Genomic DNA, 26,688 nt, shown 5'->3' with positions numbered 1-26,688 from the left:
ATGGCTACCCTATCTAACCGCAGAGTTCACAGACCACCTGTCATCGCGCCGGCCCTTAACTACCCGTCTCCGCACTATCGTCTCTACACCACCCACTAATTAAGACTTCCCCCTGCATTGTGGCCAAATTGTTCTGCTCCTTCGGATTTGTCCAAAAGCGACAGCACGAATACCGTCGTCGTCGTCCGAAATATAAAGGCCTGTGCGATTCAAAGCCGCAGGCGATGAATGCGTATGGAGCTCTCGCTTCGCCTACATAGACTTCACCGTGTACACCTCGACAATGCCGTCCTACAACAACACCGACGCCAGCTCGTCAGCATCCACGAGCCCAACCGGTTCCTTCGACTCTCAGCAGAAGCCAAAGAGGGCCAGGACCAGTAAACCGAAAGTCAAGACGGGATGCAACAATTGCAAGTACGTAACGTATTCCGCTACGAGCTCCTTGCAGGGCAGACCCTGACATGTTCCGTGTAGGCAGCGGCGCATCAAATGCGACGAGAAACGGCCGTCTTGCTCCCAGTGCATCCGTTCCAAGAAGACCTGCGCCGGCTACCCGCCTCCCAGCCGCAGCGCAAGACCCCACGAGGTCCTCGCCATTGCTCCAAAACCCCTCGCTCCCGCCCATGATGGTGTTGTTGCACCTCTGCGGACGTCCTCGATCGAGGGGCTGCCTCCCAGAAGGCAACAAAAATTGCAGGCTCGCCGTCTGACGCCCCCGCAAACCCCGGCCCCCCCTTCCATGGTTACCTGGTATCGGCCGGCGAACAACCTCCAACTGACACCGCAGGAAGGCCTTTACTTCCAACTCTTCCGCTCCCACACCGCCAACGAACTCTCCGGCTACTTTGACTCGGTCTTCTGGACTCGGACCGTCTTGCAAGAATGCCACTCCGAAAACGCCATCCGCCACGCCGTTGTCGCGCTCGGAGCCCTCTACAAGACCCTTGAACAGACGCACGAGTCCCCGCCGGGCTCGCCGTCCGAGTTGATGAGTCCCGTGGACAGAGCAAACCGGCACTGGGAAGTGGCGGTAAAACAGTACTCGGAGGCCATCAACGCACTTGTCCACCTCCGCCAGGACCAGAAGTCCCATCGGACGCTGCTCATGGCCAGCGTGCTTCTCGCCTGCTTTGATTCCTTCGTCGGCGACCACAGGCAGGCGATACTACAGATTCAAACCGGCCTCGGCTTGTTGGAGAAGCTCAGGGAGGAGAGGAGAAGGTCGTTTTTGCCCATTTCCGAGGAACCCGTCGAGGAGGAGCTCATCACCATGTTCACCAGACTTGCCATCCAGGCCAAGTCGTACGACATGGCCTTCCATTTCCCCGAGCCTTACGTGATCAGACTGACCCCGCAAACTCCCGAGCTCCCCCAATCGCCACCCTCGGACGCCGGCAGCTCGCCGTCAACCACGAGCTCGGTCTCGGTGCCTGACCAGTTCTCCAATCTGATGGAGGCCCGCATCGCCTGGGACAAGCTGCTCGAGAAAATGTTTCGCTTCACGGAAACCTTGTTCGTCTACCAGAAATCCACGGGCGCAAACGGCCCGATGGGCATCCTGCCGAAATCCCTCAAGCAATACGGAATGAGCTTCAAAGGACAGCTGGACGCATGGTCCGAGGCCTTCGACTACCTCCTCGAGTCTCGCACAGCCCCGGGTGTCAGTTTCCAGGAGAAAGCGGGCATTGCGGTCCTGAAAATGTTCCAAATCATGAGCCAAATCCTGTTCCTCATGACATACAGCGACAGCGAGTCGCAGTTCGACGTGTTCCAGTCCCACTTCAAGGCCATTGTCGACCTTGCCTCCGAGGTGGTGGGTGACGAGGAAAGACGCGCGGCGGTCAAGAGGTGTCCCAACCCTAACCAGTGCCCCCACCGACACAATCATACGCCCGACATCTTCGGTGGCCACGAGTACAACACTTACCACATCAAGCCAAGCTTTAGTGCCGACCTGGGCATCGTACCGCCCTTGTTCGTGGTTGCGACCAAATGCCGTCATCCAGTTATTCGACGGCAGGCCATTCAGCTTCTCAGGAGTAGCGCCCGTCGGGAGGGTATGTGGGATAGCGAGCTTACGGCACGCATCGGACAGTGGGTTACAGCAATCGAGGAAGAGGAGGATAGGTCGGCGCCATCGCCCGAGTCGCCGGCCAGCTTGGCAAATGGCAATGTGAAGCGGGGGTCGGTAGATTTCGGCGAGGGCACCCCTCTGGGGCCCGGCGGCAACGCTCGCTGGGATGTGCGAAGGGACAGCGTCATCCCTGGCCAGTACAAAACGAAACGGTCCGTCCCGGAGGAAAAGCGCGTCATGGTTCGGGCGGTAGACTTCGACCTCAGAGCTAGGTTCGCCAGCCTGCAGGTTGGTACTCGAGGCATCATTACCGGCATGCCAGACATGCGGTCTAGGGTTACCCAGATAACGTGGTAGCCGGTTGCCAAAAGGGTGACCTGCATTACTTGTTTGAAAGATTTTATGCCGGCGATTTGCGTTGCTTATTTGGGCTTTTTGATATACCCCGACGATTGGTAGAGTACAGAGGCCATGGAAACCCGACCATCTTCTCGGATTTCCACTCTCTGTTTTCCGTTCCCCCCCTCACCCCGCCTCCAAACCTGTCTCCCTGTCTCTGTGAGCATGGTTACTGGGACGACTTATGTGTCCGGGCTGGTGAGTTTGGACTCGAATCAAGCCGTTATTGCTGTATGGAGCGGGGGGTCTGTATTTTGGGAGGCGTTGCATAGTCTTCAAAAGACAAAGGGTCAACATCAGGACTGCGCAAGCAATAGTAGTCAAAGCCCACGAGGGTAATTGTAAAAGCGACGGGAATACGGCTCGCGTGGAAGCCACGGCATGACTGTGATCTCTTCGCACGGATATAGTTTTTAGTTTTTCCCACAAGCAAGTCTCTCATGTGTCTGCGTTTACCATGCGCGTGTGATCTCATGTACAGGCGCATCTTGATTGCGAACCTTGTCTAGGGACACGAAGGCGAGCATGGCATGGAGCGGCTGGTGCCGCTTACCTACCTAAGTCCCGGTGGTGGGCGGGGGGGTGGGGCGACGACATCCATCCGAAACTGCGGCACTAGTCTCGCAAGTGACGGGATCCCAGGATAGGGGGAAGAAGGTGGAAACTCTGCCGATTCGAGGTAGGTACGGCCCTTTCGACGTGTACAGTGCGAGAGACGTTGATCGGGCCGGCGGAAAACGGGGAATGGGCACCACCATCTGGGCTCCGGTCCGGCGAGAGTTCGTTCGGTGTCCGGACCCATTGTGGGTCGCGCACGGGGATCGGGGCGGGGCCGAGTGTCCATGCATAGGTGTCCGGCGACGACGGGCGGAGGGAGGGGGTGGAGGGGGACGCACCGGAGCCTAGGGTCCGCGACGCGCAGGAGTTATCCTTTTCCCGCCGGCGCTAAGCAGGGTTTTTTCTTCGTCTTTTTTTCCCCTCTTCATTCTTCGACCGCCGAGAGAGAAAGGAATGCGTCTAGGCGCCGGACATTCCGTAAGCGTCTCCCGCAAACGGTGGTGAGCGGGCAGGGTGTTGCAGGCGTCTCCCGGGCACCGGGCTGCCTGGGTCTTGCTGGTCACTGGGTTTTCTTTAGTTTCCCCCCCTCCCCCTTCTCCTTTCCTTTTTGCACGATTATGCCGCCGTGAAGTTGTCAGCGGTGACATCCCGCGAGCGGATGTCGTTGGCGGTGCAACCGCGGGCCCTCCTCGGCCTGGGTTTCGTGAAGGAGCTCGGAGGGGACGCCAATCATGCCAGTGGTCTGAGATTGGCGATTCTCGCGCATGGGTTTCTCTCAATGCACTTCTTTGGCTGGGACTGGATGGTGAAGCGTCAAGACCACACACATGCACACCACACACACACACACAGGCTACGCCGCCCGGGGGGAGGGGGTATATGCACCAACTGGACGAAGACATCACTTGACGCATTGGGCTTCGATACACCAAAACTTGGAGAAGATGTTCAACGAGCATTGTCAAAAACCAATACAGAGACAGATACGGAACGGTGACAGTAAACAACAATGTATGAGGCAGAGAGAAAAACAACAACAACAACAACAACAACAATAACAACAATGACTGAGGGGCAGCCACGCTGGACCGACCCCTCAGTGGATCGAGGTTGGTCATAAAAAAACATCGGAAAAAAAAGTCAATGGAGGCCATTAGGCAGCCAAAGAGATTGGGAGAGCCTCTGCATGAAAAACGCTAACAGCGGACTCCCAGTCTTGGACGAGCGGGTACCAGGGCAGTTGTCGCCTAAGAGGGACCGCCTTGTATATGTACCAACCTTTGGAGAGGGGGGAAGAGGCAATGGGAAAATCTTTCGTCAGGCCCCATCGGCGCTGGAGCAATGTCACTGATCTAGGCCACCATCTGGCAAATTTGCGAGGTGGGGAGGGGGGACTGAGAGGTCGAGTCGTGGAGGAAGGTAATTTTTTTCCCGTCCCCGCCCTTGACGGAAATGTCGACAACTTGGAAGATGGGCTCCATCAAGCGCCCCTTGACCCCTCCCGATCATCCAGGACCCCTAATTTCTCTTCAGCGTCGAGGATGAACCTAACGGGCCAAGGTCAAAGAGAGTCGTCAAGTCGAGTCGTATTAGTGAGAAGCACGCCTCTTAAGGGGAGAGGGGCACGAGATGGCTTCTCCCTACTTCAAAGGAAGAATTTGGAAGAGTTAATTTCTGATCGGGGCTCAGGTTCCGTGAATTGGTGCATTACACAAAACTCAACCCATGCACGAGGGGCGACCAGTCCGGCCGCTGCCCCGCCATAATTCTGCGTTCAGTGTCCAGTTGTCGCTCCAATGTGATGGCAATTCCTGGGCTGCGCTGCAGTGCTGATGGGTGGTAGTTGACTGAACCGGGGGTGGGGTGGGGTGGGGTGGGGAGGGGAGGGGGTGGAGGGGCATTCTGAAAAGTTCGCGATCAGCAGGGACGATCCAATGACATCAGTCACCGCTCTAAACCTTGAAGCTGGTTATAGCACACGCACACACACCGGTTGCAGGCAGTAGGCTGAACCAGACGTGCAGATTGGTGCAGGCAGACCGGACGGAGCTTGTGCCAGTTTAGAAATTTTTGTCAATTTTTTTTTCTCTTCCTCGTTGCCTCTGTTGGTATCCGTCGCAGAACAGCCAGTCGCCTTCCATTACCACACGTCCCTGAGTAACGCGGTCCCTTTTTTTTTTTCCCTCTCTCTCTCTCTCCCCTCGATCCTGTTCACACAGATTTTCTCTCCCCTCCCCCCTCCCGCTTCCACTTAAGGAAAATAAAAACAAAAAATATTGGGAACATATTTGCTAAGCACGTCCCGGTGGTATCTTCCTTATATAAGAGACTTCCCTCGGGGTGAGGCACTCATTCCGTCCGTCGTCATTTCATCTTTTGCGTCCCCAAAGCCAATTACAACCCCACCAACGAAGAAAGTGAAATCTCAGGAAAATTTACCTCGAGATTCTCCCTTCTTCATCACTTCCAATCCCTTACAACTTCTCCCCCCTTCACTCACACTACCGCCAAAATGGTTGAGATGGTTGATACCGGTGTCACCTACGAGCAGCTCGCCGACCTCGAGCGCGAGTTCGAGGAGGTTGAGAACCAGATTGGTACGTATTGGACTTGTTTGACGAGGAGCAATCCCTCTCACCTTCCAATCCACCTCGGATGTGATCCCCTGTGAGGAAAACTTCACCGACGCTAACATCCTACCCAGTCCGCAAGCAGTACGAGCTCTCCAAGCCTCTGTACGAGAAGCGCGCTGCCGTCATCTCCAAGATCCCCAACTTCTGGGCCCTCGTCTTTGAGCAGTCCCCCGCCGAGATCGACGAGCACATCCAGCCCTCCGACGCTGCCCTGCTCCTCTCCTCCCTGAAGAACGTCGCCGTCTCGCGCCCCGAGATCGACAACGGCCAGGCCAACGGCGACCCTCGCAGCCTGACCATCCGCTTCGAGTTCAACGAGAACGAGTACTTTGAGGACACCGTCGTTGAGAAGACCTTCTGGTACCGCCACTCCAAGTCCTATTCCGGCCTCGTCTCGGAGCCCGTCGACATCAAGTGGAAGGACGGCAAGGACCTCACCGAGGGCCTCCTGTCCCTCGCCAAGAAGGTCTATGACCAGGGCCCTATCACCCCCGGAAATCTGACCCCCGAGGCCGAGGCTCTCAAGAGCAAGGTCGAAGAGACGGGCATGGGCGGTGTCTCCTTCTTCACCTTCTTCGGCTTCGTCGGCAAGCGCATCTCCCCTGAGGAGAGCGCCGCCGTCCTCGCCAAGGAGCTTGCCGACCTTCAGGCCCGCAAGGAGGGCAAGAAGACGGACGAAGAGGAGGATGACAAGGAGGAGGAGGCCAAGGACCAGGTCCAGTTCGAGCTCGAGATCTGCCCCGACGGCGACGACATCGCCGTCGCCATCGCCACCGACCTGTGGCCCGAGGCGCTCCACTACTTCAGTAAGTCTCTCCGCGCGCGCGCCGCCGACGCCCAAGGGCAAGACAGAGACTTACTCTCCTTGATAGCCCAAGCCCAGGAGGCCGCCGAGATGTCCGATGCCGAGTTCGAGTCCGATGACGAGGGCGACGAGGACGACGAGGACGACGAGGATGACGAGGACGAGGAGATGGGCGACGCCGATGAGACCACCCCCAACAAGAAGCGCAAGGCTTAGATGAAGAACCATTACGATGAGACGCCCATTTTCCCCCATTTCCCTCGCCTTTTTACCCCCCCTCTTAGATATAAAATTCCTGGTGATACCACGATTAATTCCCTGGATAGGGGAAGCTTTCAATGCAAAACTCCTTTTTTTTTGTTTTTGTCATAAACACTTATCTTCATCCCAATACTTGCATCGTGACACCGCATCCCGAGTCTACGACCGCCGACACGCAGAGCTCACTCACACGGGTCATGAAGACGCCAGTGTTCAGATCTTACTGTCTGCGTTCCTGCCGAGCTTGAGGTCGTCTGGCTGAGACTCTCAAGGTGCACTGGAGACACGACGCGCCGGGTCTGGCACCCAGCCCATTGTGAACGTGTCGTCGCGAAACCTGTCGTTTGGGGCTGCGGTTGGCCATGCGCACGAGAGACATGGCCGTTGGCGTGTGGTCCCTGACTGGCTTTTGGAGGGCTGGCCCATGATGGGCCTTGTTAACCCGCGATGAGTGGTGCCAACCGGGCACCAGGCACATTCTGGTTTGCGTTTTCGCAGGCCAAGGAGAATGTTAAATAGTTGGGGAGGGGGGGACGATGACTGGCATCCATACCCGGGATAATTGAGCTTAAGCTCAGGGTCGGCACTTGGACCCGCTCCGTCCGTTCTTCGTTCCTTGCTTGCCGGCTTCAGGTTGGGGTCACCTGCCACTCCATTCTTGCTCTGTATTCGGGCGTTTCTTGTGAAGCCGCGAATTTTTGCTTTATGAACAACACTCTGCTCTGCGCGTCGAGTACAGTCGACTAGACCATTTATCCGACCGATATGTCAACTGCAGCTGAAGACAGTAAGCATGTCACCGGAAGCTGTCAAGCCTCGCCAAGCCCTGCCGCCTGCCAACTGCAAACGAAAGTAGCCAAGAAAAGCGGCGGCACACACTCAAGTATCTATTCCAACTCGAGTAGCTATAGCACAGTACCGGATCATCGTCCACCGTTCCTTGCCGCGACTTGGCGCATCTGTTGTTGTCACATTCAATGTACTTAAGGTTTACAGCTACATGTGGGTAATAGGACTAAGGTGTCAATACAACGCGATCGGGTAGTAGGACGTTGACTAGCAGTTGCAGCCTCTCGCCCTGCCATTCGGTCTTGGCATTCGGCCTGTACCCGAACATGTGGCGCCGTAGGCCGGTCTCTAGCGCTGGATGACGTCCGTATCCTGGGGAAATGACAAAGTTCAGTGGCGCGCATCACGGACTCCACGCCGGGAGCCCACTAGCACCGCTTACCCGCGCCAAGGCACCATTCAGGCAGGCGTCCGATCTCCATCACGGCACGCTCGCGCTCTCTCTCGCCCTCTCGTGTGTGTCACAGCTGCAAACCCAAGTCTTAATTGCAAACGCCCCTCCCCCCGCCCTCAATACATAAGATCAACAACGGCCCGCGTCCCTGGCATGCAACTCTGATGCTTATTTGCAGCGAAATGAGATTGTCGTCATCCGCCTCTAGACGAATCTCAAAGCACCCCATTCTCAGTGGAAGAGACCCCTTTTCATTCGGCCAGACGAGAAGCATCAACATGGCGACCGCATACAAGATTCGTGTCCCGGTGACAAACACAGGGCTGTGGCGGTTCAAACAGCAAGACGCCACTGCGAACAAGGTCTCGGAGCTTTTGCAGGAGGATCTGAAGGTGGGGTCCCATTCCAACCGAGCTCGTTGCGACGGATAGGCACACTGACCGTCCGAGACAGAAGCACCACGTCTTCTTCAACCAGGAGGGCTTCCACAACCATGTAAGTCCACGTAGGCGCTACGCACCGGCGGGGCCGAGTCTCTAAGCGCAGCCCAGATCCCTCACCACGTCCTGGCACTCTACGGCACCGGCGCGGGTCCGGATGCCATCCAGAAGGCGTACGACGGAAACGCAAACTACCAGAGGCCGGCCAAGGAGAGCCACGACAGTGTCGTCGAGGAGCTGCACGACTGGGAAAAGGCCCAGAAGTACCTGGGCCGGGAGAAGCACTACTCCGACTTCCTCCTCTTCTACCAGCGCGAGATCGAGAGGCTGGGCTGGGAGGCGGCGCTGAACGTGCACCTCTTCAAGGGCGACGAGCGCGCGGACGACTTGTTCCGGCGCATGTTCGGAGGCTTCCTGCACCCCATCATCCAGCTCATGTACGGCGTCGAGTGGGAGCAGCCCGCCATCGTCGCCGAGGGCCTGGCCCAGGCCGCCGTGCACAAGGACCAGCTCAAGGGCTTCTTCGACGAGACGGAGAGGCGCGCGAACGAGATGGCAAAGACGCCGATGCCGCGCATCGCGGACCTCATCGACGAGATACGGGGTAAGCGGAAGCTGGCCACGGCGGCGGAGATGACGGACGCGAACAAGATCATTAACGGCGTCATGAACCGCGCGCCCGAGGAGATGATGGGCGTCGCCAGCAAGGTCAAGGTCCTGCCCGAAGAGCTGGACGAGCGGACGGCCGAGATGTTCCACACCGCCTTCTACGTCGCCGGCGGCGCGGCCCTCCACCCGGGAAAGGAGGCGAAGTGGGACTTCTTCCTGATGTGAGCACTCCCTTCTCCCCGGAGCGTCCTGGCCGGAGACGACCGACTGACATGTTCGCAGCCACCACACAAACGCGGCGCCCATCTTCCTGAGCTTCAATTCCAAGCCGTGGGTCTCGACGGAGAACAAGGTCCGTCTGCTGGAGCATAAAATCCGCATGGACCTCGTCCAGTACGCGGCGCGCGGCTGCCCGCAACTCCGCCTGGACGAAGTCAGGTCGTACCGACCGAGGGACAAGGACCAGGGCAGAGAGCTGGTTTCCAAGCCGTCAGGTAAAAAGAAGAAAAAAAACGCCCGATGACAACAGCAATGCCCCCCTCCGAAGACGTCCGCGCCTTGTGAGCTCGTGAGAACAGAACCGCTGACAGAGTGTATGCAGACCTCCTCCCGAGATTTCACGCCATCCCCGACGACGGCCACACGATCAAGGTTGCGCGCGCCCTCGGCATCTGCCAGGAGCTGTCGTCCCGGTACAGCGACAGGCCGTGGATCAGGATCAAGGGCGACGACGAGTGGCTCCGCCTGTCCTACATGCTGCTGGACGGGACGGAGCACTCCGAGACGAGATGGGTCCGCTCCGCCGGTTTCGATGAGGCGTGGAAGGTAAGTAGAGATTTCTCCTACTGCCCTTTTGCGCGCCGGGGGAGGGGTCCGCTCGCCGTTGTCTAACCATTTCCTAGGACATTCCCGCTCGCGATTGACTAGCCGGCGGTGCTGCCGGGACGGGTCCAAGATTGTGAAAAAGGAGCGCACGCAATTGAGGGCAGGCGGGCGAGTAAATATTGACAAAACGGGGGTATACATTGTAATAATATCTATGGGATCCCTAGTCCAGACCAACCCATCCATCTCCATCAGAGTCACTCTGGCCCTCCTCGTCCGCATCCCCGATAGCCAGCGTCTTTGCGGGGTGATCGAAGGCGGCCAGATCGAGCATTTTTACGCCACCCTCCGCCTCCTTCTTGTCGTTGGCCTGGCCCAGCAGGTAATCCACCATGTAGACGTTGTCGTCGGCCAGCCTCCTGATCTCGTCGCGCATCCTCGACACGGCCCTCGAGACGACCCTCAGCTCGACGTCGACCTTGCTGCGGTGCTGCGTGAGCCAGGCGCCGTGCTTGTCCACCAGCGCCTTGACCCAGAGCAGGCAGAACTCGATGTGCGGCGTCTCCTCCGTCTGCGCGGCGACGAAGCGCAGCAGCCTGGGCACGTAGACGACGGGCATGTCCTCGACGACGAGCGCGATGTCCGTGTGCGGTACCGACAGGAAGACGCGCTTGACGAGGCCGGCCTCGTTGAGGCGGAAGGCCATGACCAGCGCCTTGAGGTAGTCCCTTTCGTTCTCGAGCACCGCGAGCGTGGACGCGGGCGTGATCTCCATGTTGAGGTCGAAGGGGTCGAACTGCAGCAGGTTGTCGAGGCTGTAGATGAGCAGGCCCTCGGTGGAGGCGGCGCAGAACGCGGTGCCCGTGGGCGAGAAGGCCACGCCCGAGACGCGGACCTCCGGCACCTTCTTCCTCGCCGAGGGGTCGCCGCGCTTCGAGCCCGGCAGGGTGAGGTCTCTCCTGTCCTCGGGGTCCGAGGCCTCGCCCTGGTCGTCGATCAGGCCTTCGGGGCCGGCCTCGGTGAGGAGCTTGCTGTTGAGGAACTCCTGCGTCCCGGACAGGGACAGGTTGACGCTGACTGTGTACTTTTTCAGGAGGACCATGGTGTGCACCGAGTACAAGCAGATGTACTTGCTGTTGCCGCCGGCGAGCAGGCAGCTCCCGTCCGTGCTGTACCGGATGGTGTTGTAGCTCTTCGTCCCCGCCACGTTGGCCGCCGTCCTCCGGTCGGTGATCTTGCGTCCGCCAGAGACGTCGCGGCGGCCGTCCAGGCCCGACACCTGCTCGGCATCCGTGATCGACCAGAAGGACAGCTGGCCGTCCAGCGTCGAGATGGCCAGCTGCAGCGAGTCGGGCCGCACGGCGATGTCGAGGATGTCGGCCTGCAGCTGCAGAGGCTCGCTGGTCTGTGTCCTGTTGAAAATGGACCAGATCCTTGCGGTGCGGTCCCAACTGCCGCTGATGAGAGAGTCTCCGTTCGGCGTGAAGGCCAGGGCCGAGACCGGGCCCTCATGGCCGGTGAGCTGGTCCAAAAGCTGTCCTGTTTGCACAGACCAGATGTGGATGTCGAATGAGTCCAGAGACCCGGCGGCGACAACCTCGCCACTGGGGTCGACGGCCATGCACGACCATGATAACCTTGTCGGCGCCGTGAACGTCCGGAAGTTTCTGTATCGGATGAGGTCCCACGCTCTTACCGAACCGTCCAGACTGGATGTGAAGAGGACGTTGCCCTTTTTGGAGAACTCGCAGGCTGTCACGCCGCTTGTGTGCTCGGTGAAAGTGACGATGCAGAACCCTGATTCGGTATCCCACACCTTGATCTTGCCGTCATCTGCGATGGTGACGATGCGCTGTCCGTCCGGGGAATAGACCAGGTTGTTCATGGAGTCGAAGTGGCCCTGCTGCTTGAGGATGTACGACTCGGACTGCCATTCCCACACCAGCAGCTGCCCGAGCTTCGATGCGCCGAACGCCAGCCACTCTCCGCTCTTGTTGATCGTCACAAAGTCAATCTCGTTTTGCGAGATGTTGAGCGTGTGGATCATGTTGAAGTCGGGCATTTCGTACAGGCCAAAGGTGCCGTTGGAGAAACCGGCAACCAGAAGGTTGGACTCGGGGTGGAAGGTTGCGCATCGGACGTGCGCGCTGTTCTGCATGAAGTAGTGTCGGTCGACGATCCTCCAGCGCATGTCGTCCTCGTCGACGTCGACCATCTCGTCCTCGTCGCGGACCGGCTTTCCGACGTATTTCCAGTCAAACACGGCGCCATCCTTGCTCACGGTGTAGATTGTCTCCTGGTCCTCGGAAAACCACGCCCCCACCACGGCTTGCTTGTGGCCGGAGAGCACCGTCGGCACGAACCCCTCCTCCTGGTTCAAGCTCCATATCCTTGCCGTCAAGTCCTTGGAGGTGCTGAGGAAGAACCGCGAGTCGCTGGACCACTCGATGCTGCGCACGTCGTCGAAGTGCTGAGTGTGGGTGTGGTATTTAACGAAGGGCGCAAACTCGAGCTCGCCCTCGGCGTTCGCGTCCGGGGTGGACGGCACATGCCAGACCTCGATCTTGCGACCCAGGCCGACTGCGAAGTGACGCCCGGAGGGCGAGAAGGAGAGAGCGGTGACGGAGGAGCGGAACGAGAATCGGTAAATGGCGATCCGGCGGAGGACGTTGGTCAGAATGGCCTGGCCATCTTCGTCAATAGACAGCAGCAGATTGCCTCGAGGAGTAAGGCCGATTCGGGAGATGTTCTTTCGATGCGCAAAGGGCAGTGTGTGTGACTTGTTGCTGGAGCGGCGTGTTAGCAAACAAAGACCCCCAGCCGCCGCCGGCACGCGCGAGAGAGAGGAGCATACTTCACGAGGTCGAAGACAGTGACCCTGTTCCCCACGGGCGAGAACAGATGGGTGCCATCGGGGCTGAAGAGCAGGTTGCCCTGGCAGTATACCGTGCCGAGCAAATTGGAGAACTATGAATTGCACCCAGAGTCAGAAACCGCACGCGCTCGCCGGAGAATGCACGAAACGTACCTTGAAATCGGTCTTCATTGTCAATTGGCACCCATTTCCTGACCTTGGAATCGCTGCCGAAAAAAAAAATCCGGATGTACCTACCAAGGTACCTCGAATAATTCTTATCGATTGTGGTGGGGTCGGCGAATCATTCATCCTCACCTAGGCTTGTCGGCGCTAACACGCTTTGGGCTAGACGTGCATCTGATGGAAGCGCCAGGGGGCAAAAGGGGTCTGATTGGAAGGAAAAGGGGATCCTAATTAGTCCCCTGCGACTGGCCCAATGAATGCACACCTCCTAACCCCAGAAGTCCGGCCAGGGAAATTTGGAGGTGGCACCTTTTGATTCCCCTGAAGCACGAGCTCGAAACCTCCCCAACTCAACAGTCAACACGCCCACACCGCAACCACATCACGAAAACAGTTCGCGTGCTCAATTGCGATACCCGCGGCCCACGACCCTTTCCCAGGCATCACAAACGTTCTCTGATTTGTTCCATCGTCAAATACCGCCCAAAATGGCCCCTTCCGCCGCCGAGAGCGCCTCACCGATTGGTATCGCCAACCTCCCTAACCAGCGACACAAGATTGTTGCCAAGCGAGGTGCCGCCTTCACTATTATGGTATGTCGACTCTGGTGCAGTATAAAGCACATGTTTTATCCGAGCAGAAATGACTGAAACAATAACCAGGTTGCGGGCGAGTCCGGCCTGGGAAAGACCACCTTCATCAACACCCTCTTCTCGACGACCATCAAGAACTATGCCGACCACAAGCGCCGTCACCAGAAGCAGGTCGACAAGACGGTTGAGATCGAAATCACCAAGGCTGAGTTGGAGGAGAAGTTCTTCAAGGGTATGTTGCCGTGCTGTTCCGATCACCGATGTGTGGATCATGCGATTAACACGGCTTACAGTCCGCCTGACCGTCATCGACACCCCCGGCTTCGGCGACTACGTCAACAACCGCGACTCGTGGATGCCCATCATCGAGTTCCTCGACGACCAGCACGAGTCTTACATGCTCCAGGAGCAGCAGCCTCGTCGCCAGGACAAGATCGACCTGCGTGTCCACACCTGCCTGTACTTCATCCGCCCCACCGGCCACACCCTGAAGCCCCTCGACATCGAGGTCATGAAGAGACTCTGCTCGAGGGTGAACTTGATCCCCGTCATCGCCAAGGCTGATACCCTTAGCCCTGCGGACCTGGCCAGGTTTAAGGCTCGCGTAAGCCGATTTCGCTTCCAAGCCGTGTAAACAAACATTTGCTGACCGCACCGTGCTACAGATCCGTGCTGTCATTGAGGCCCAGAGCATCAAGATCTACCAGCCCCCCGTCGAGGAGGACGATGAGCCCGCTGCCCAGCACGCTCGCAGCCTGATGGCCGCTATGCCCTTTGCCGTCATCGGTTCCGAGAAGGACGTCAAGACCGGCGACGGCCGCATCGTCAAGGGTCGCCAGTACTCTTGGGGTGTTGCCGAAGTCGAGAACGAGGACCACTGCGACTTCAAGAAGCTGCGTTCCATCCTCATCCGCACCCACATGCTCGACCTCATCCACACCACCGAGGAGCTGCACTACGAGGCCTACCGTGCCCAGCAAATGGAGACCCGTAAGTTCGGCGAGGCCCGCCCCAGAAAGCTCGACAACCCCAAGTTCAAGGAGGAGGAGGAGGCGCTGCGCAAGCGTTTCACCGAGCAGGTCAAGATCGAGGAGCAGCGCTTCCGCCAGTGGGAGCAGAAGCTCATTGCCGAGCGCGACCGTCTCAACAAGGACCTCGAGCAGACCCACGCCCAGATCAAGCAGCTGGAAACCGAGCTGGAGCAGATGCAAGGAAGCGCCGTCCGCAGCCACGGCCGCCGCTAAGGCTATCCGGGTGTGACGGTCCCCCCTCGATTTTTGAGCGGTTTGTTCCTGGGCAGTGGGTGCTTGCTGGATTCTCGACGCTTACCTTACTTCTTCTCTTACCATTCGGGGATCGGGGATCGGGGATCCGAAGCACCAACCCACCGCAATATCTCTATCTTCTTGATTCGTCTTCATGGATATGCTATTTTCTAGCCAACTGCAGTGGCCCTGTCTCATTGGTCGCCTCGTCGACATGGGCAAGGGTCTTCACCGCAAGTCGAGAGAAAGCAAAGAAAGAAAGAAAATCATGCCCAAGCACGGACGGTACGAGATGGACGTTGTTGCGTCTGGGAGCTCTTCTTCTTTTTCAAGACTTGTTGCCCCCCACCCTTTCTTCCCACCCCCCCGTTTAGTTATCCTGTTTCTTAGTCACGATGTAATCCAGCTCACCTTTTCATGATACCAAAATTAATGAGAAAGGCGTCTATAATCCTAAATCTTTCATGTGTGTCCGTAACGAAGTACTAGCCTCGTGTGTGCATGTATATATGCCTGTCCAATGATGTCCTGATGTCGCCCAGTTGGTATCTTTAAAATTTACGCCGTCTCGCCCCTTGTTACGGTTTGTCTACACTACACTACACAGCATCCATCGTGGCCCTAGTAGTCAGCTGCTCATTCTTGTTGCCCAGCTTCGATATCTGAAGGAACGCGTCCACGCCGTAGCCCTCGAGACTGTGGAGCTCGAGGCTGCCCGCCCAGTACTCGGCATAGACCCTGCTCAGGGGAAGCCCCATGCCCAGCCGCAGGTCGGGTGGCCGTGTCGTCATCGAAGCCAGGGAGCTCCCGTGGCTCGGGGTCTTCATGTCCGCCCGACCCAGCTCGTCCGACACGTGGAGCTCCTGCATGGTGGCGGCCAGCTTGGGCACCCGACCCAGGTTCTCCAGCCGGCGCTGGCTCTGTGGCCCCTTGCTGAAGGACCAGAGGTACGGCAGCTCCTCTCTAGGGATGCCGCCACCCTGGTCCGAGATGCGGATGATGACGTGTTGCTGCGCCTCGCAAATGGTCACCTCGATGGGCGGGACCTTGGCGTCCTTGTTCTTACCCTGCTGCTGCTGTCGCCCCTCTACGACTGCCTGGACGGAGTTGCGAAGCAGCTCGCCGATGATGTACTCGAGGTGGCTGAGGATAAAGGGAAAGCTCGCCTCGAGGTGGCCCTCGACCTTGATCTCGGGGAGCTCTACGTCTTGGCCGTACGTCGAGCGGGCGAGGCTCTGGACAGCGCGGGTGCAGCGCTCGATGACGTCCTTGGCGACGCACTTGATGAAGACTTCACCTATGAACTCGGACTCGGACAGCTTCGCGCCGGGCGAGAACCACGGCGAGTGATACGTTTCCGTCAGGGCTAGGTGCTGTTCGGCGATGACCCTACGGGATATTCTCTGGGAGAAAGGGCCGGGTTAGTTTTGCCGAGGTGGGCGGTATCAGCAGAACAGCGGGACTCACCGATCTCAGGATAGTGTTCATAAACCTATCGAGGTCTTTGGCGTCCATACGGCCTCTGCTCTCGAGGATTCCCATTGACAGCTTGGGGATGACGGTCAGGTGCGCCTTGAGCATACGGCCGATTATCTGGCAGAACTTTTCGTTGTCCTCCAGGTTCTTGATCTCCTTGATCTTGCGAAACGTGTCGAACGCATTATTGTATAGCTCGTAGACTTCTTTAATGTGGGGGTTCGTAACTACAACGTAGGGCAGCTGTTGCATATCTCGAATGCGATGCGCTATTCTATTGTGACGGGATCGAACAGTCAATTCCTGATATCACTCCTGTGGAAACTCGTGACGTAAAGGTGGAGGGGGAAACCCTTACCGAGTCGGCAGCTCGGTTCGAACGTAGTTTGCAGAGCTCAAAAGGCGTGATTCCGTGAGGGAGCGGCCGAAAACCATGAGCTGTCGTAAGCTGATCGGGCGAGCCTCTCTCACGACCCATCTGGTAGAAACGAGGGTTTGTTAGCATGTGACTGTAAGGCACAGCGATTTTGCTAGGGCGTGAGGCGCACTCATCCAGGGCCGACACCGGTCTCCAGTTAGAACTGCTCATGAAGCGCCATGGCGATGGCGAGACGCCGCGTTCACGTAGCTTGCCGACACGCACGGGCAGCGATGTCCTCTTCGAGGCTGATGTCAATCCGCATCGTCCACCGGCATGCCGCAATGCGAAGGAAACCATGCCGTCGATTCCATGCGAGGAGAGGTGCGAAACTGTGTGGAGTCGAGGGCAACGGGTTTGCGCAAAATCGAGTTTGCGGGGGGGGGAGGGAGCTGTGACCAAGGAGTAGGAGGAGAGAGACGGTATTATATGAGCGAATTTTGGGGGGGAGGATCGTCTCACATCGGGTTGGGTAGCTTTTGAAGCTCTCTCGAGAGGGCGAGGCCGGCCGGTCGACAGATTGGATGACTCTCGCACCGAAAAGGGTCGGGCGGCAGCTACCTTACCAGGGTCTATTTAATTACCCCACACTGCGGAATCGGCGCACCATGCTGCGGACTGCCGCAACGGGCAACCCAGGCAGGAGTCCAGCGTGCAGTCCTCCCCAGCGGCCGAAACGACCTGGCGTATTCTGGGCCCCGTCGGCGGAACGGAGCCCCCACCACTTCAGCGCGGTGCGCTGGAGCGTCGTTTTTGAGAGGCGCCCGCGCCCCCCCCCCCTGGTCTGCCCGGTTGGTGGACCACCCGCGTTTCCTGGTTGGCAAAGGTTGACAGACTCCTCGGTCAGGAATACACTAAATAGGTGCACTAGGAGACACTAGGAGAGCAGTGTGTGGGAGGCTCGGGTGAAAAATACGCGTTTGGGGGTTCTGCAGCTCGCCAGGGGCGCCTCCTGCTTACGCTCCCCTCCTGACAACTGGATAAGAGAGCCAGGAATACTCACAAAGACAATGCAGCACGAGGCAGGGTGACAATGTTGCTCGGTAGTCCAATCTTCAGAGTACCGGAATTAGATTTACCTCCAACCCCTCATGCAGAGCCACCTAAGCACCCAAGCTGGATATTGTTGCGGAGTACGGCCGACCTAGTTCAGATCCATCTCAGCCGTCTCGAGGTTCATACAGACTACTACAGTATTGGCCAGAGCACCGCATGTCCTGGGCTTTGAATAGTCTGTCCATGGGCAGATGTCCCCCCCCCCCCCGATAAGGCGAAACCATGTGTTGTTGCGGAGGCGCGGTAAAACCCAGTGTTTTGCCCAGTGTTTTGCCCCGCACGCTATTCGCATGGAGTGCAGACTGCGCAGCTTCATCGAGTTGCTTTCCTGGAAGCGTCACATCTCCGTAACGCGTCATGGGCTACTGGAAAGCTGGGATTTGAGCGGCAGTAGTGTAGGTGCAGACTAGTTTACATAGTAGCAGGGGATAAAGCTCTGCGTCGGTGTTGATCTGCATTACTGATTGGATCGAGTGGGGGTGTTGAATGTCACCGACTTTACTTTTGGCCACGGAGGGGAGCCTGCGCCGTTGGACACTGCCATGTCCAGGCAGGGCCATGAGGCAGCTTAGCTATAAGCTAATGAATGCTTCGGATCGGACGGTAGTTGTATATGGAGCTCTCATACTTGGATATAAGCTTACGCAGTCCATGTCGATCGCCCAAGCTTGTCATATGAGTCGTTTGCAGCCCAGTCCCACGACATTGCGGCACGTTGCCTTTGTTATCTTGGGCCACCTTCAGGACCAGGCTGAGGAGACGCGCGCACCTCGGATGAATGGAGCCACACTAACCTATGACTAAGACGCATGGCGTCACGGCTGGGAAAGCTCACTTCGGCCGAATTCAATGCTTCGCGGTACTGCCGGAGTAAAAGCACCGCGGATTCCATTGGATGCTGTGTCTTTTACTTGTCGGCATAAGTGCTTGGTTCCCTATTGAGAGGAAAGTCACCGAAAACCAAGGCATGGTGATATTCGGACTAGAGTTGACAGGCGTGGAGGGTGAGACGACCAGCTCATAGGGGAGGGTCAGGTTTGGAACCCCAGGCCATATTTCTGGATCTAGGTTTCAGACGGCGTGATGAATGAGATTCCTGGAATAATGCCCACCAGTTGTTTGGCTTCATGATATATAGCCCTATCGGGATTTGGCTTGTGCTTAATTGCATCGATAGCAGTGGTAACTGGCCTCCAAGTCAACAGGAGGAAGGCTTTTGTCAGCTGCTCAAGACGTTACACTGCAACACTGACGAAGCATTGGTGAGATGACAGGTGAAAGGGCCTCGAGGAGGGGAGCAGCTCTGCTGGAGCCTGGCGGTCGCGGTCACGGCCACGGCAACGTCATTGGAGGGGTGGGGGGCGTTGTTCTCTCCAATGAGAAGGGAGCGGGGGGGAGGAGCAGGGGCAGCTTGGCCTCCCAGCACTCACACCCTGGTGCCTCCGAAACAGATTCCACGTGTGGGCTTTATGTTAAGGCTTTCGCCTTATGGCCAACCCTTTGACTAACAGACAGTACCTAAACTTCCTGACCAAGTCAAAGCCCCCATTGTGCTATTTGTGTAGGTACCTAGTTAGGTAATGCTTCTCTCACACTCCATCCATCTCCAGTGGTGTCACTCACCCACCAGGTATCTGGGCGGGCTGTCTTCCTCCTCCTCCTCCTCCTCCCCCCCTTGCTGGCTTGTGGCTGCCACTGTACTTCTGCCGGTGCTCTACACTATGCCACGCACAGCATCTACCTACTACGTATGAAGTGCTGCGCCTCACCACGAACCTGGACTCGTCGTCTCCAACCTTTTCTTCCCCACGATTGGATTTGCTCGGTCTGGTGCATCACGCCTTATAGCACACCCTCATTCACTGGAAGCCAGGGGCTGACTGACTGTTGACTTGCTGCGTTGATTGATTGACTGACTGGACTGCCTCCCTGCCTTGTACCCGGGCTCCGTCTCGACTTGCCTGCCTTACCCTTACCTCACCTTGCCTTTACCGACCAAGCTACGGAGTATACACTGCAACTATTGCCCACGGTGCACCTGCTTGGACCAGCCCGCCGCCGCCGTCGCCGCCGCCGCCGCCTCCACCTTCCTGGTCTTGTCTTTTTGTTCATGCAAGATCTCTTCCTCACCACCAACCTGCACCAATCTTGCTACAACCGACGCTTGTCTTGAAGAAGGCACCATTGCTCGTTGCACCCGCTGCTCTTGGGTCCTCTACGCAGCCTGCCGCCCGCCCGCCCATCATCTGCTGCCTTCCTGCCGCTGCGGCTTTCACTTCGTCATCGAAGCAGCATTGGCGCAAATCGCCATTTTTGCTGTGGTTTCCCGACTGGCAACGGCATCCGCTCTCGCTCCCCCATTTCTTTCACACGCCACTGCAGGTAGACTATGGTAAGCCACGAACCACATTCAGAGACAACAGCTGCCATTTTGCCCCTCTCACCTACCTGTCTTCCTTCCTTGCATCTTGCCTTTTGAGCTTCGTCTCTGCACCCTTTCTCTGTCCCTCTCATCTGGTCTATTCCTCATTTCCCGTCATCTTCACCCACCCTACTTTCCCATACCCCGCCATTCCACCGAGCCAAGCTACCTACTAGACCGAAACCTATCTACTACCATTCTACGCATTCCCTCTCCGGTTGCCCTTCTCCTACCGTCCACTACACTAGGCCTCGACCTTGGCTAATCCAGACTTCTACTGCCGCAGAGCTACAACAACGATATTCATTCGCCGAACGAGATGGTAGTCGACACCGACGAATACGTCGGCGTGGCCGACCCCGAGAAGGAGCCCATTGCCATCATCAACCCCGACAACCTCGACAATGAGGCCGAACAGCTGCAAGATTTGCCTTTGGCAAACGACTGTAGGATTGCCAGTCCCTTCCACAGGCCCCTTGCCCCACCCGGCTAACTCGGGACAGTCGATGCAATGAAGGAGATCATCTTCCCGCCCCTCCACGATGAGCCCGAAATCGTCGAAGACGTAGTCAACACATGGACGGTTGAAGCATGGAGGTCAATGTCAAAGAAGGAGCACGGCCCAGTCTTTCAAGCCGGTGGCTATCCATGGTAAGCTTCCTCCTACTCATGGCTCCCCGCGGCCTTCTTCTATGATGGCTTCGCTGACATTCACCCCTAGGCGCATTCTGCTCTTCCCGCATGGCAATAACGTCGACCAGTGCTCCATCTACCTCGAGCACGGTTTCGAGCCATCGAACATTCCTGAAAACTGGAGCTGCTGCGTGCAGTTCGCCCTCGTCCTCTGGAACCCCAACGACCCGAGCCTATACAGTCATCACACAGCGCATCATCGTTTCACCAAGGAGGAGTCAGACTGGGGTTTCACCCGATTCCTCGAGCTTCGGAAGATGTTCAACGTGCCCTGGGAGGGTGGAAGCCGACCTCTGTGCGAGAACGAGACCGCCAACATCACTGCCTACGTCCGCGTTGTCAGGGACGAGACGGGCGTCCTGTGGCACAACTTCAACAACTACGATTCCAAGAAGGAGACGGGCTACGTCGGCCTGCGCAACCAAGGCGCCACTTGCTACCTCAACTCTCTGCTTCAGTCGTTGTACTTTACCAATGCTTTCCGCAAAGTACGATCGATCCCTCCCATGCGACGAGATCAAGTGCTGACGTGCCATAGGCCATCTACGAAATTCCCACCCAGAGCGAAGAGAGCATGGGCAACAGCGCATACACTCTGCAACGTCTCTTTTACCAATTGCAGACCTCCGAGCAGGCTGTCGGAACCAACGAGCTGACCAAGTCATTCGGCTGGGAGACGAGGCACATCTTTGAACAGCAGGACGTCCAGGAGTTGTCGCGAAAGCTGATGGAGCGCATGGAAGAAAAGATGAAGGGCACTCCGGCTGAGCACGTCCTCCCTGAGATGTTCAGTGGTAAGATAAAAACTTACATTTCTTGCGTCAACGTCGACTACGAGTCCAGCCGTGTCGAAGACTTCTGGGATATCCAGCTCAACGTCAGCGGCAACAAGAACCTGCTTGACAGTTTTAAGGATTACGTTCAGGTCGAGAAGATGGACGGTGAGAACCAGTACTACGCGGGCGACGAGTTCAAGCTGCAGGATGCCAACAAGGGAGTCATCTTCCAGAGCTTTCCCAATGTCCTGCACCTGCAGCTGAAGCGGTTTGAATACGACATTCAACGAGACACCATGATGAAGATCAACGACCGGTACGAATTCCCTGAGGTTTTTGATGCGTCGCCGTACCTTGCAGAGGATGCCGACAAATCGGAGCCCTGGATGTATCAGCTCCATGGCGTGCTCGTCCATAGCGGTGACCTGAACGCCGGCCACTACTACGCGTTCCTGAAGCCCGAGAAGGACGGATGGTTCTACAAGTATGACGACGACAAGGTCACCAAGGCTACGATGCGTGAAGTGCTCGAGGAGAACTTTGGTGGGGAATACCGAACGCATCCTGCCAGCAACCCCCGGGCGCCCCTGCAGAAGAAGACACCAGTCGTGCGCCAGAACAGCGCCTACATGCTGGTTTACATTCGCCAGTCTCGTTTGGACGACATTCTGTGCCCCGTCACCAAAGAGGACATTCCCCTACACCTGCGATCGAAATTCGACGAGGAGACCGCTCTCAGAGAGGCCAAACGCAAGGAGAAGGAGGAGCAGCACCTTTACATCTATGTCAAGGTCATCACGGAGCAAACTTTCAAGGCTCACGGCGGCACCGACCTGACTTCGTTCGATGCGGATTATGCCGAAGATGAGGGCGCGCCCAAATCATACCGTGTGCTTCGCTCCTCGACGATGGAAGAGTTGGTGGCGACCATTGCGGAATCTCTTGAGCTGGACCCTCGCAAGGTCCGTCTCTGGATCATGGTCAACCGTCAAAACAAGACCATCCGCCCCGACCAGCCCATCATGGATCTGCGTCCAACAGTGGAGGAGTGCTTCCAGAGAGCGGCCGCGCACCGTGATCAGTTCTTGAGGGTCTGGGCCGAGGTCGCCGAGGAGATCACGCCCGAGGGCGAGGCGGTCTGGCCGACCTACCAAGGACAGCTGAACGGCGTCGTTGTGAAGAGCGATCTCATTTTGATCTTCCTCAAGCACTTCGACGTCGAGGCGCAGTCCCTTCACGGCATTGGCCACGTCTACATCAGCAAAGAGAAGAAGGTTGAAGAGCTGGTCCCTATCATTATGAAGAAGATGGGCTGGGGCGATAAGCTACCGTCGGATGAAAAGATTTCCCTCTGGGAGGTGCGTTGATAACCTGCATGTGCTATTCATAGGCATTACTAACACTTGCGCAGGAAATCAAGCCGACCATGATCGAGGGCCTGAAGCCGAAGCAGTCTCTCAAGGCCGCAGAACTGCAGGACGGTGATATCATCTGCTTCCAGAAGACGACTGAGCGCAAGGGAGACAGGAACATCCTCGAGAAGCGTTTGGGATTGGGCGACAAGCAAGCAGCAGACGAGCCGCCGAAGAAGGTTGACCGCTTCGACGACGCGAGGGAGTACTACGATTTCCTCCACAACAAGAAGACCGTCAAGTTCCACGCACACCCGACCCGCTGCAACCCCGAAAAGTTCCCTCCGTTCGAGCTCGTCCTAAACTCCAAGATCAGCTACGATGTGCTTGCAGAGCGCGTTGGTGATAGACTCGGCGTCGACCCTACCCACATCCGCTTCTGGACCGTCAACTCGGCTACCGGAAACCCCAAGACAACAGTGAAGCGCGGAGTCAACCAAAGTTTGCAACTCATCCTGAACCCCTCTGGATACAACCAGCTGAGCTCAAGTCAACGGACGGACGCCTTCTACTTTGAAGTATTGGACATGAGCTTGGCCGAGCTGGACACTAAGAAGACTGTTAAGATCACCTGGCTCAGCGAAGGCATCACGAAGGAGGTACGTGGCAATGCGGGCGTGAAGAGACTGGGCCATACTGACTCGATGCAGGAGCATTTTGACCTTCTCGTTGCCAAGAACGGCAACATTGAGGATCTTATCCAGGTCTTGATTAAGAAGGCAGGCATTCCTGATGAGACCGAGGGCGGACGCATTCGCGTGTACGAGACCAGTAGCCACAAGTTTTACCGCGAACTGCCACGCGAATATCCCGTTATCAGCATGAACGACTACACCAACGTCTTTGCGGAGCGGGTTCCCGAGGAAGAGATTCACGAGGAGGAGGCAAGCAACTTCATTCAGGTGTTCCATTTCCAGAACGAGCCGAGTAGGGTCCACGGCGTTCCTTTCAAATTCATGCTCATCGAGGTACGTGCGAGGACTGTCGACGAATTGGATGCAAAAGACTAACACTGGGCAGGGCGAAAAATTCGCAGATACCAAGAAGCGTCTGGAAAAGCGGACTGGTCTGAAGGGCAAGAGTTTCGAGAAGATCAAGTTTGCCGTGGTCAAGAGATCACACTTCTCAAAGCCACAATACCTCAATGATGGTAGGAGCGTCCAATGCCACCATCATCCTGCTTTGCTAATATTTATTCAGATGACGAGCTGTGGAACGTGGCGACGAACGATGACGACTATCTCGGCCTCGACCACGTCGACCGGACAAGAACATTGAGAAACGGAGTTGGTGACCTGTTTTTGCGGTAATGAAAGGCGACCGTTGCGCGATGTTGGATGCCGAAGGAACGACATGTGAGGGGGCTTGGAGTTTTTTTTTGACCGACAATGCATCCACGACCGCTATCGGTAGACGGTGGTAGTGCCAGGGATATGCGCATAGTTTCATGGTTCTGGGGTCTATAGTAGGCATCTTTAGGCCCGACTCTTGCCTTTCGACATCGGAGGGCATTCACATGGTAGGCCAAGCAAGAACCACCGCAGGCCTTTATCCGCGCGCGATCTCACGATAGAGAACAGAATTCACGTAGCTCACTCGAAAGAGAAACGGTCAACATTCGTATTGACCCGAGGTTGCCAGTAGCATAGTCTGGGGCGAAGTCGGCCAAACATTATCGTGTTTAGAGTTCATTTGAGTCCAGATCTATGCGAGTCACTCGTGCCCCCGAAAGTGTAATGCGGAGACGACGCGGCATTCGCCCCGCCAAAGGTCGGAATAGCCCGCTCGGAGGTCGGTCGGGTCTTGGCGCACAGCACGTGCTCCGTATGCTGATAAGATAAGCATCGAAATTTTGTTCGAGTATTCAATGGGCGGTATTTGCTGGCAGAAATATTCGGGATCCATCCGTCAGCTCCTACGCACTCCTGGACTGCCCGTCACGATCGCATTACCGGCGTATTCCAAACCGAGCCGCTCACTAAACGACGTCCGTCCTACTATTCAACAAGATGGATTTTCCCGGCGGTGGTCAGACGCCGTCTCAAATACCGCAAGGCGAAACCCCCGGCGCCGCAGCAGCCGGTCTGGGACCCCCGGACCCTGAGATCAAGGCCGTAAGCCATCGAACCAGTACCCTCTGTTGTCTCTGCGACGATGCGCTCGCAGGGGAATCGGCTTTACTGAAGAACGGGAGGCTAATTGACCGGCTGCGTAGATGGCCAATTTCATGGAGAACTGCTTCACCAAGAGCATCATATCCGGAGTCATGGGTTTCGGCATGGGCGGATTGTTCGGCATGTTCATGGCGTCTGTACGTTTGTCCTTCCTCTCGACTCGAAAATTTTGGACTTCTTTTTATTTCAATTTTTTTTTTTTTTAAAAAAATACCACAAATGACTGACTTGCGGTGCCCGCGCGCCTGACAGATGTCCTACGACACCCCCTTCCACACGGCGACGACGGCGGGACAGACAACGGTGACGCCGATCGCGGACCTACCGCTGCGCCAGCAGCTCAAGGTGGGCTTCAAGGACATGGGCGTGCGGTCGTACGGCATGGCCAAGAACTTTGGCAAGGTAGGCGGGCTCTACGCCGGCATCGAGTGCGGCATCGAGGGCCTGCGGGCCAAAAACGACCTCGCTAACGGCGTCGCGGCGGGGTGCCTGACGGGCGGCCTGCTGGCCAAGAACGCGGGGCCGCAGGCCGCGCTCGGCGGCTGCGTGGCCTTTGCGGCCTTTAGCGCCGCCATCGACGTGTACTTGCGGCAGCCCAAGGATGAGTGAGAGCGGTTCTACCGGTTGGATTTTTTCGTGTCTGAATAGGGGGTCACGCAGGGTGTGTGTGTGTGTGTGTGTGTGGCTTGCTCACGAAGAAAGAGTCACGTTCTGTACATGTACCAAAAGATGGGTTTTGCATTGCACGGCGTTATGGGGAGGAAAGGGGCTCCCCTGGAATTCCTGCGGTTTGAGCGAGCGGGAAAGAAGCGGCCTCTGAAGAGGGGGACAGGCCGAGGGGTGGTATAGACGAAAAACTCTCTCCACTTTGATTTCAAAGGAGCGTGTGTGTATGTGTCCGTCTGCAAAGGAGGAAAGCTCCTGTTCACACTGGAAGGGCCCGTATACACTCTCTCACAGCGGGCCGAAGTGATAAGTGTGCTGGAAAAAATAGTAATATATCTACGGCGCGGGGGGGAGACGAGATCACGTTTCTTGTTGGAGGGACTCCGGTCCCGGTAGCTGACGATTGGGACGTCGGTTGAAGAATGGAATTGTAATATAGATGGACCGTTGTAGACATTAAGTACCTATAGAAAGGGAGCCTCCCCATTCGGTCGCCCCTCCTTCGAGAGCCTCAAATGTTTCGTTATTACCAAGGCGCTGTATAACCATCATGCTTACCTAGCGAAGTCGGGACTTCTTTGTTGACCAAGCCGAAAGTATCAGATTACATATGCCAAGGGAACCCATTCTACATTCGACACGGCAGCCCCCGGAGGGTGAGACGATACGGGTGTTGAAATGATAGGTCACGTTCGTACGTTGTTGTCCCTTCCAAAGCGACACACAAACTTTATCACCCTCGACGTCCTCGCTATAGAACTTCTGTGCTTGATCTATTGCGCCGGTTAAATTCCAATTGTTCATCACCAAATTCTCGGAATCTACAGATAGTTTCTTACCCGTCTAC

At 56.9% G+C, this 26,688-nt stretch overlaps 8 protein-coding genes across 8 annotated transcripts; 6 read left to right on the top strand and 2 right to left on the bottom strand.

The window, feature by feature from the left end:
* Window positions 1-283: 283 nt before the first annotated feature.
* On the top strand, window positions 284-2,434 carry GLRG_03153 (uncharacterized protein; the record flags this gene model as incomplete). Its single annotated transcript, XM_008093838.1, has 2 exons — window positions 284-417; window positions 478-2,434. 2 exons carry the CDS (start codon window positions 284-286, stop codon window positions 2,432-2,434), a joined length of 2,091 nt encoding a protein of 696 aa, XP_008092029.1.
* Window positions 2,435-5,546: 3,112 nt separating this feature from the next.
* On the top strand, window positions 5,547-6,688 carry GLRG_03152 (uncharacterized protein; the record flags this gene model as incomplete). The annotated part of the gene is made up of 3 exons (XM_008093837.1): window positions 5,547-5,631; window positions 5,739-6,473; window positions 6,540-6,688. 3 exons carry the CDS (start codon window positions 5,547-5,549, stop codon window positions 6,686-6,688), a joined length of 969 nt encoding a protein of 322 aa, XP_008092028.1.
* A 1,566-nt stretch (window positions 6,689-8,254) lies between these two features.
* On the top strand, window positions 8,255-9,948 carry GLRG_03151 (HypA protein; the record flags this gene model as incomplete). The annotated part of the gene is made up of 6 exons (XM_008093836.1): window positions 8,255-8,368; window positions 8,430-8,471; window positions 8,528-9,246; window positions 9,308-9,519; window positions 9,627-9,850; window positions 9,928-9,948. The coding sequence occupies 6 exons, from the start codon at window positions 8,255-8,257 to the stop codon at window positions 9,946-9,948; spliced, it is 1,332 nt and encodes a 443-aa protein (XP_008092027.1).
* A 125-nt stretch (window positions 9,949-10,073) lies between these two features.
* On the bottom strand, window positions 10,074-12,896 carry GLRG_03150 (uncharacterized protein; the record flags this gene model as incomplete). The annotated part of the gene is made up of 3 exons (XM_008093835.1): window positions 10,074-12,636; window positions 12,705-12,817; window positions 12,879-12,896. 3 exons carry the CDS (start codon window positions 12,894-12,896, stop codon window positions 10,074-10,076), a joined length of 2,694 nt encoding a protein of 897 aa, XP_008092026.1.
* A 482-nt stretch (window positions 12,897-13,378) lies between these two features.
* GLRG_03149 (septin) lies at window positions 13,379-14,727 on the top strand (the record flags this gene model as incomplete). Its single annotated transcript, XM_008093834.1, has 4 exons — window positions 13,379-13,483; window positions 13,553-13,715; window positions 13,777-14,087; window positions 14,149-14,727. 4 exons carry the CDS (start codon window positions 13,379-13,381, stop codon window positions 14,725-14,727), a joined length of 1,158 nt encoding a protein of 385 aa, XP_008092025.1.
* Window positions 14,728-15,347: 620 nt separating this feature from the next.
* GLRG_03148 (uncharacterized protein) lies at window positions 15,348-16,659 on the bottom strand (the record flags this gene model as incomplete). Its single annotated transcript, XM_008093833.1, has 3 exons — window positions 15,348-16,151; window positions 16,216-16,498; window positions 16,583-16,659. 3 exons carry the CDS (start codon window positions 16,657-16,659, stop codon window positions 15,348-15,350), a joined length of 1,164 nt encoding a protein of 387 aa, XP_008092024.1.
* Window positions 16,660-20,439: 3,780 nt separating this feature from the next.
* GLRG_03147 (ubiquitin carboxyl-terminal hydrolase) lies at window positions 20,440-24,311 on the top strand (the record flags this gene model as incomplete). Its single annotated transcript, XM_008093832.1, has 8 exons — window positions 20,440-20,566; window positions 20,624-20,771; window positions 20,842-21,301; window positions 21,352-22,947; window positions 23,001-23,600; window positions 23,652-23,969; window positions 24,022-24,151; window positions 24,202-24,311. The coding sequence occupies 8 exons, from the start codon at window positions 20,440-20,442 to the stop codon at window positions 24,309-24,311; spliced, it is 3,489 nt and encodes a 1,162-aa protein (XP_008092023.1).
* Window positions 24,312-25,010: 699 nt separating this feature from the next.
* On the top strand, window positions 25,011-25,784 carry GLRG_03146 (Tim17/Tim22/Tim23 family protein; the record flags this gene model as incomplete). Its single annotated transcript, XM_008093831.1, has 3 exons — window positions 25,011-25,115; window positions 25,217-25,312; window positions 25,428-25,784. The coding sequence occupies 3 exons, from the start codon at window positions 25,011-25,013 to the stop codon at window positions 25,782-25,784; spliced, it is 558 nt and encodes a 185-aa protein (XP_008092022.1).
* Window positions 25,785-26,688: the final 904 nt, after the last annotated feature.

This window comes from Colletotrichum graminicola, assembly GCF_000149035.1.
Source record: "Colletotrichum graminicola M1.001 genomic scaffold supercont1.9, whole genome shotgun sequence".
In the NCBI taxonomy this organism is placed as follows: domain Eukaryota; kingdom Fungi; phylum Ascomycota; class Sordariomycetes; order Glomerellales; family Glomerellaceae; genus Colletotrichum; species Colletotrichum graminicola.
This window is presented reverse-complemented; position numbering and strand designations above follow the sequence as displayed.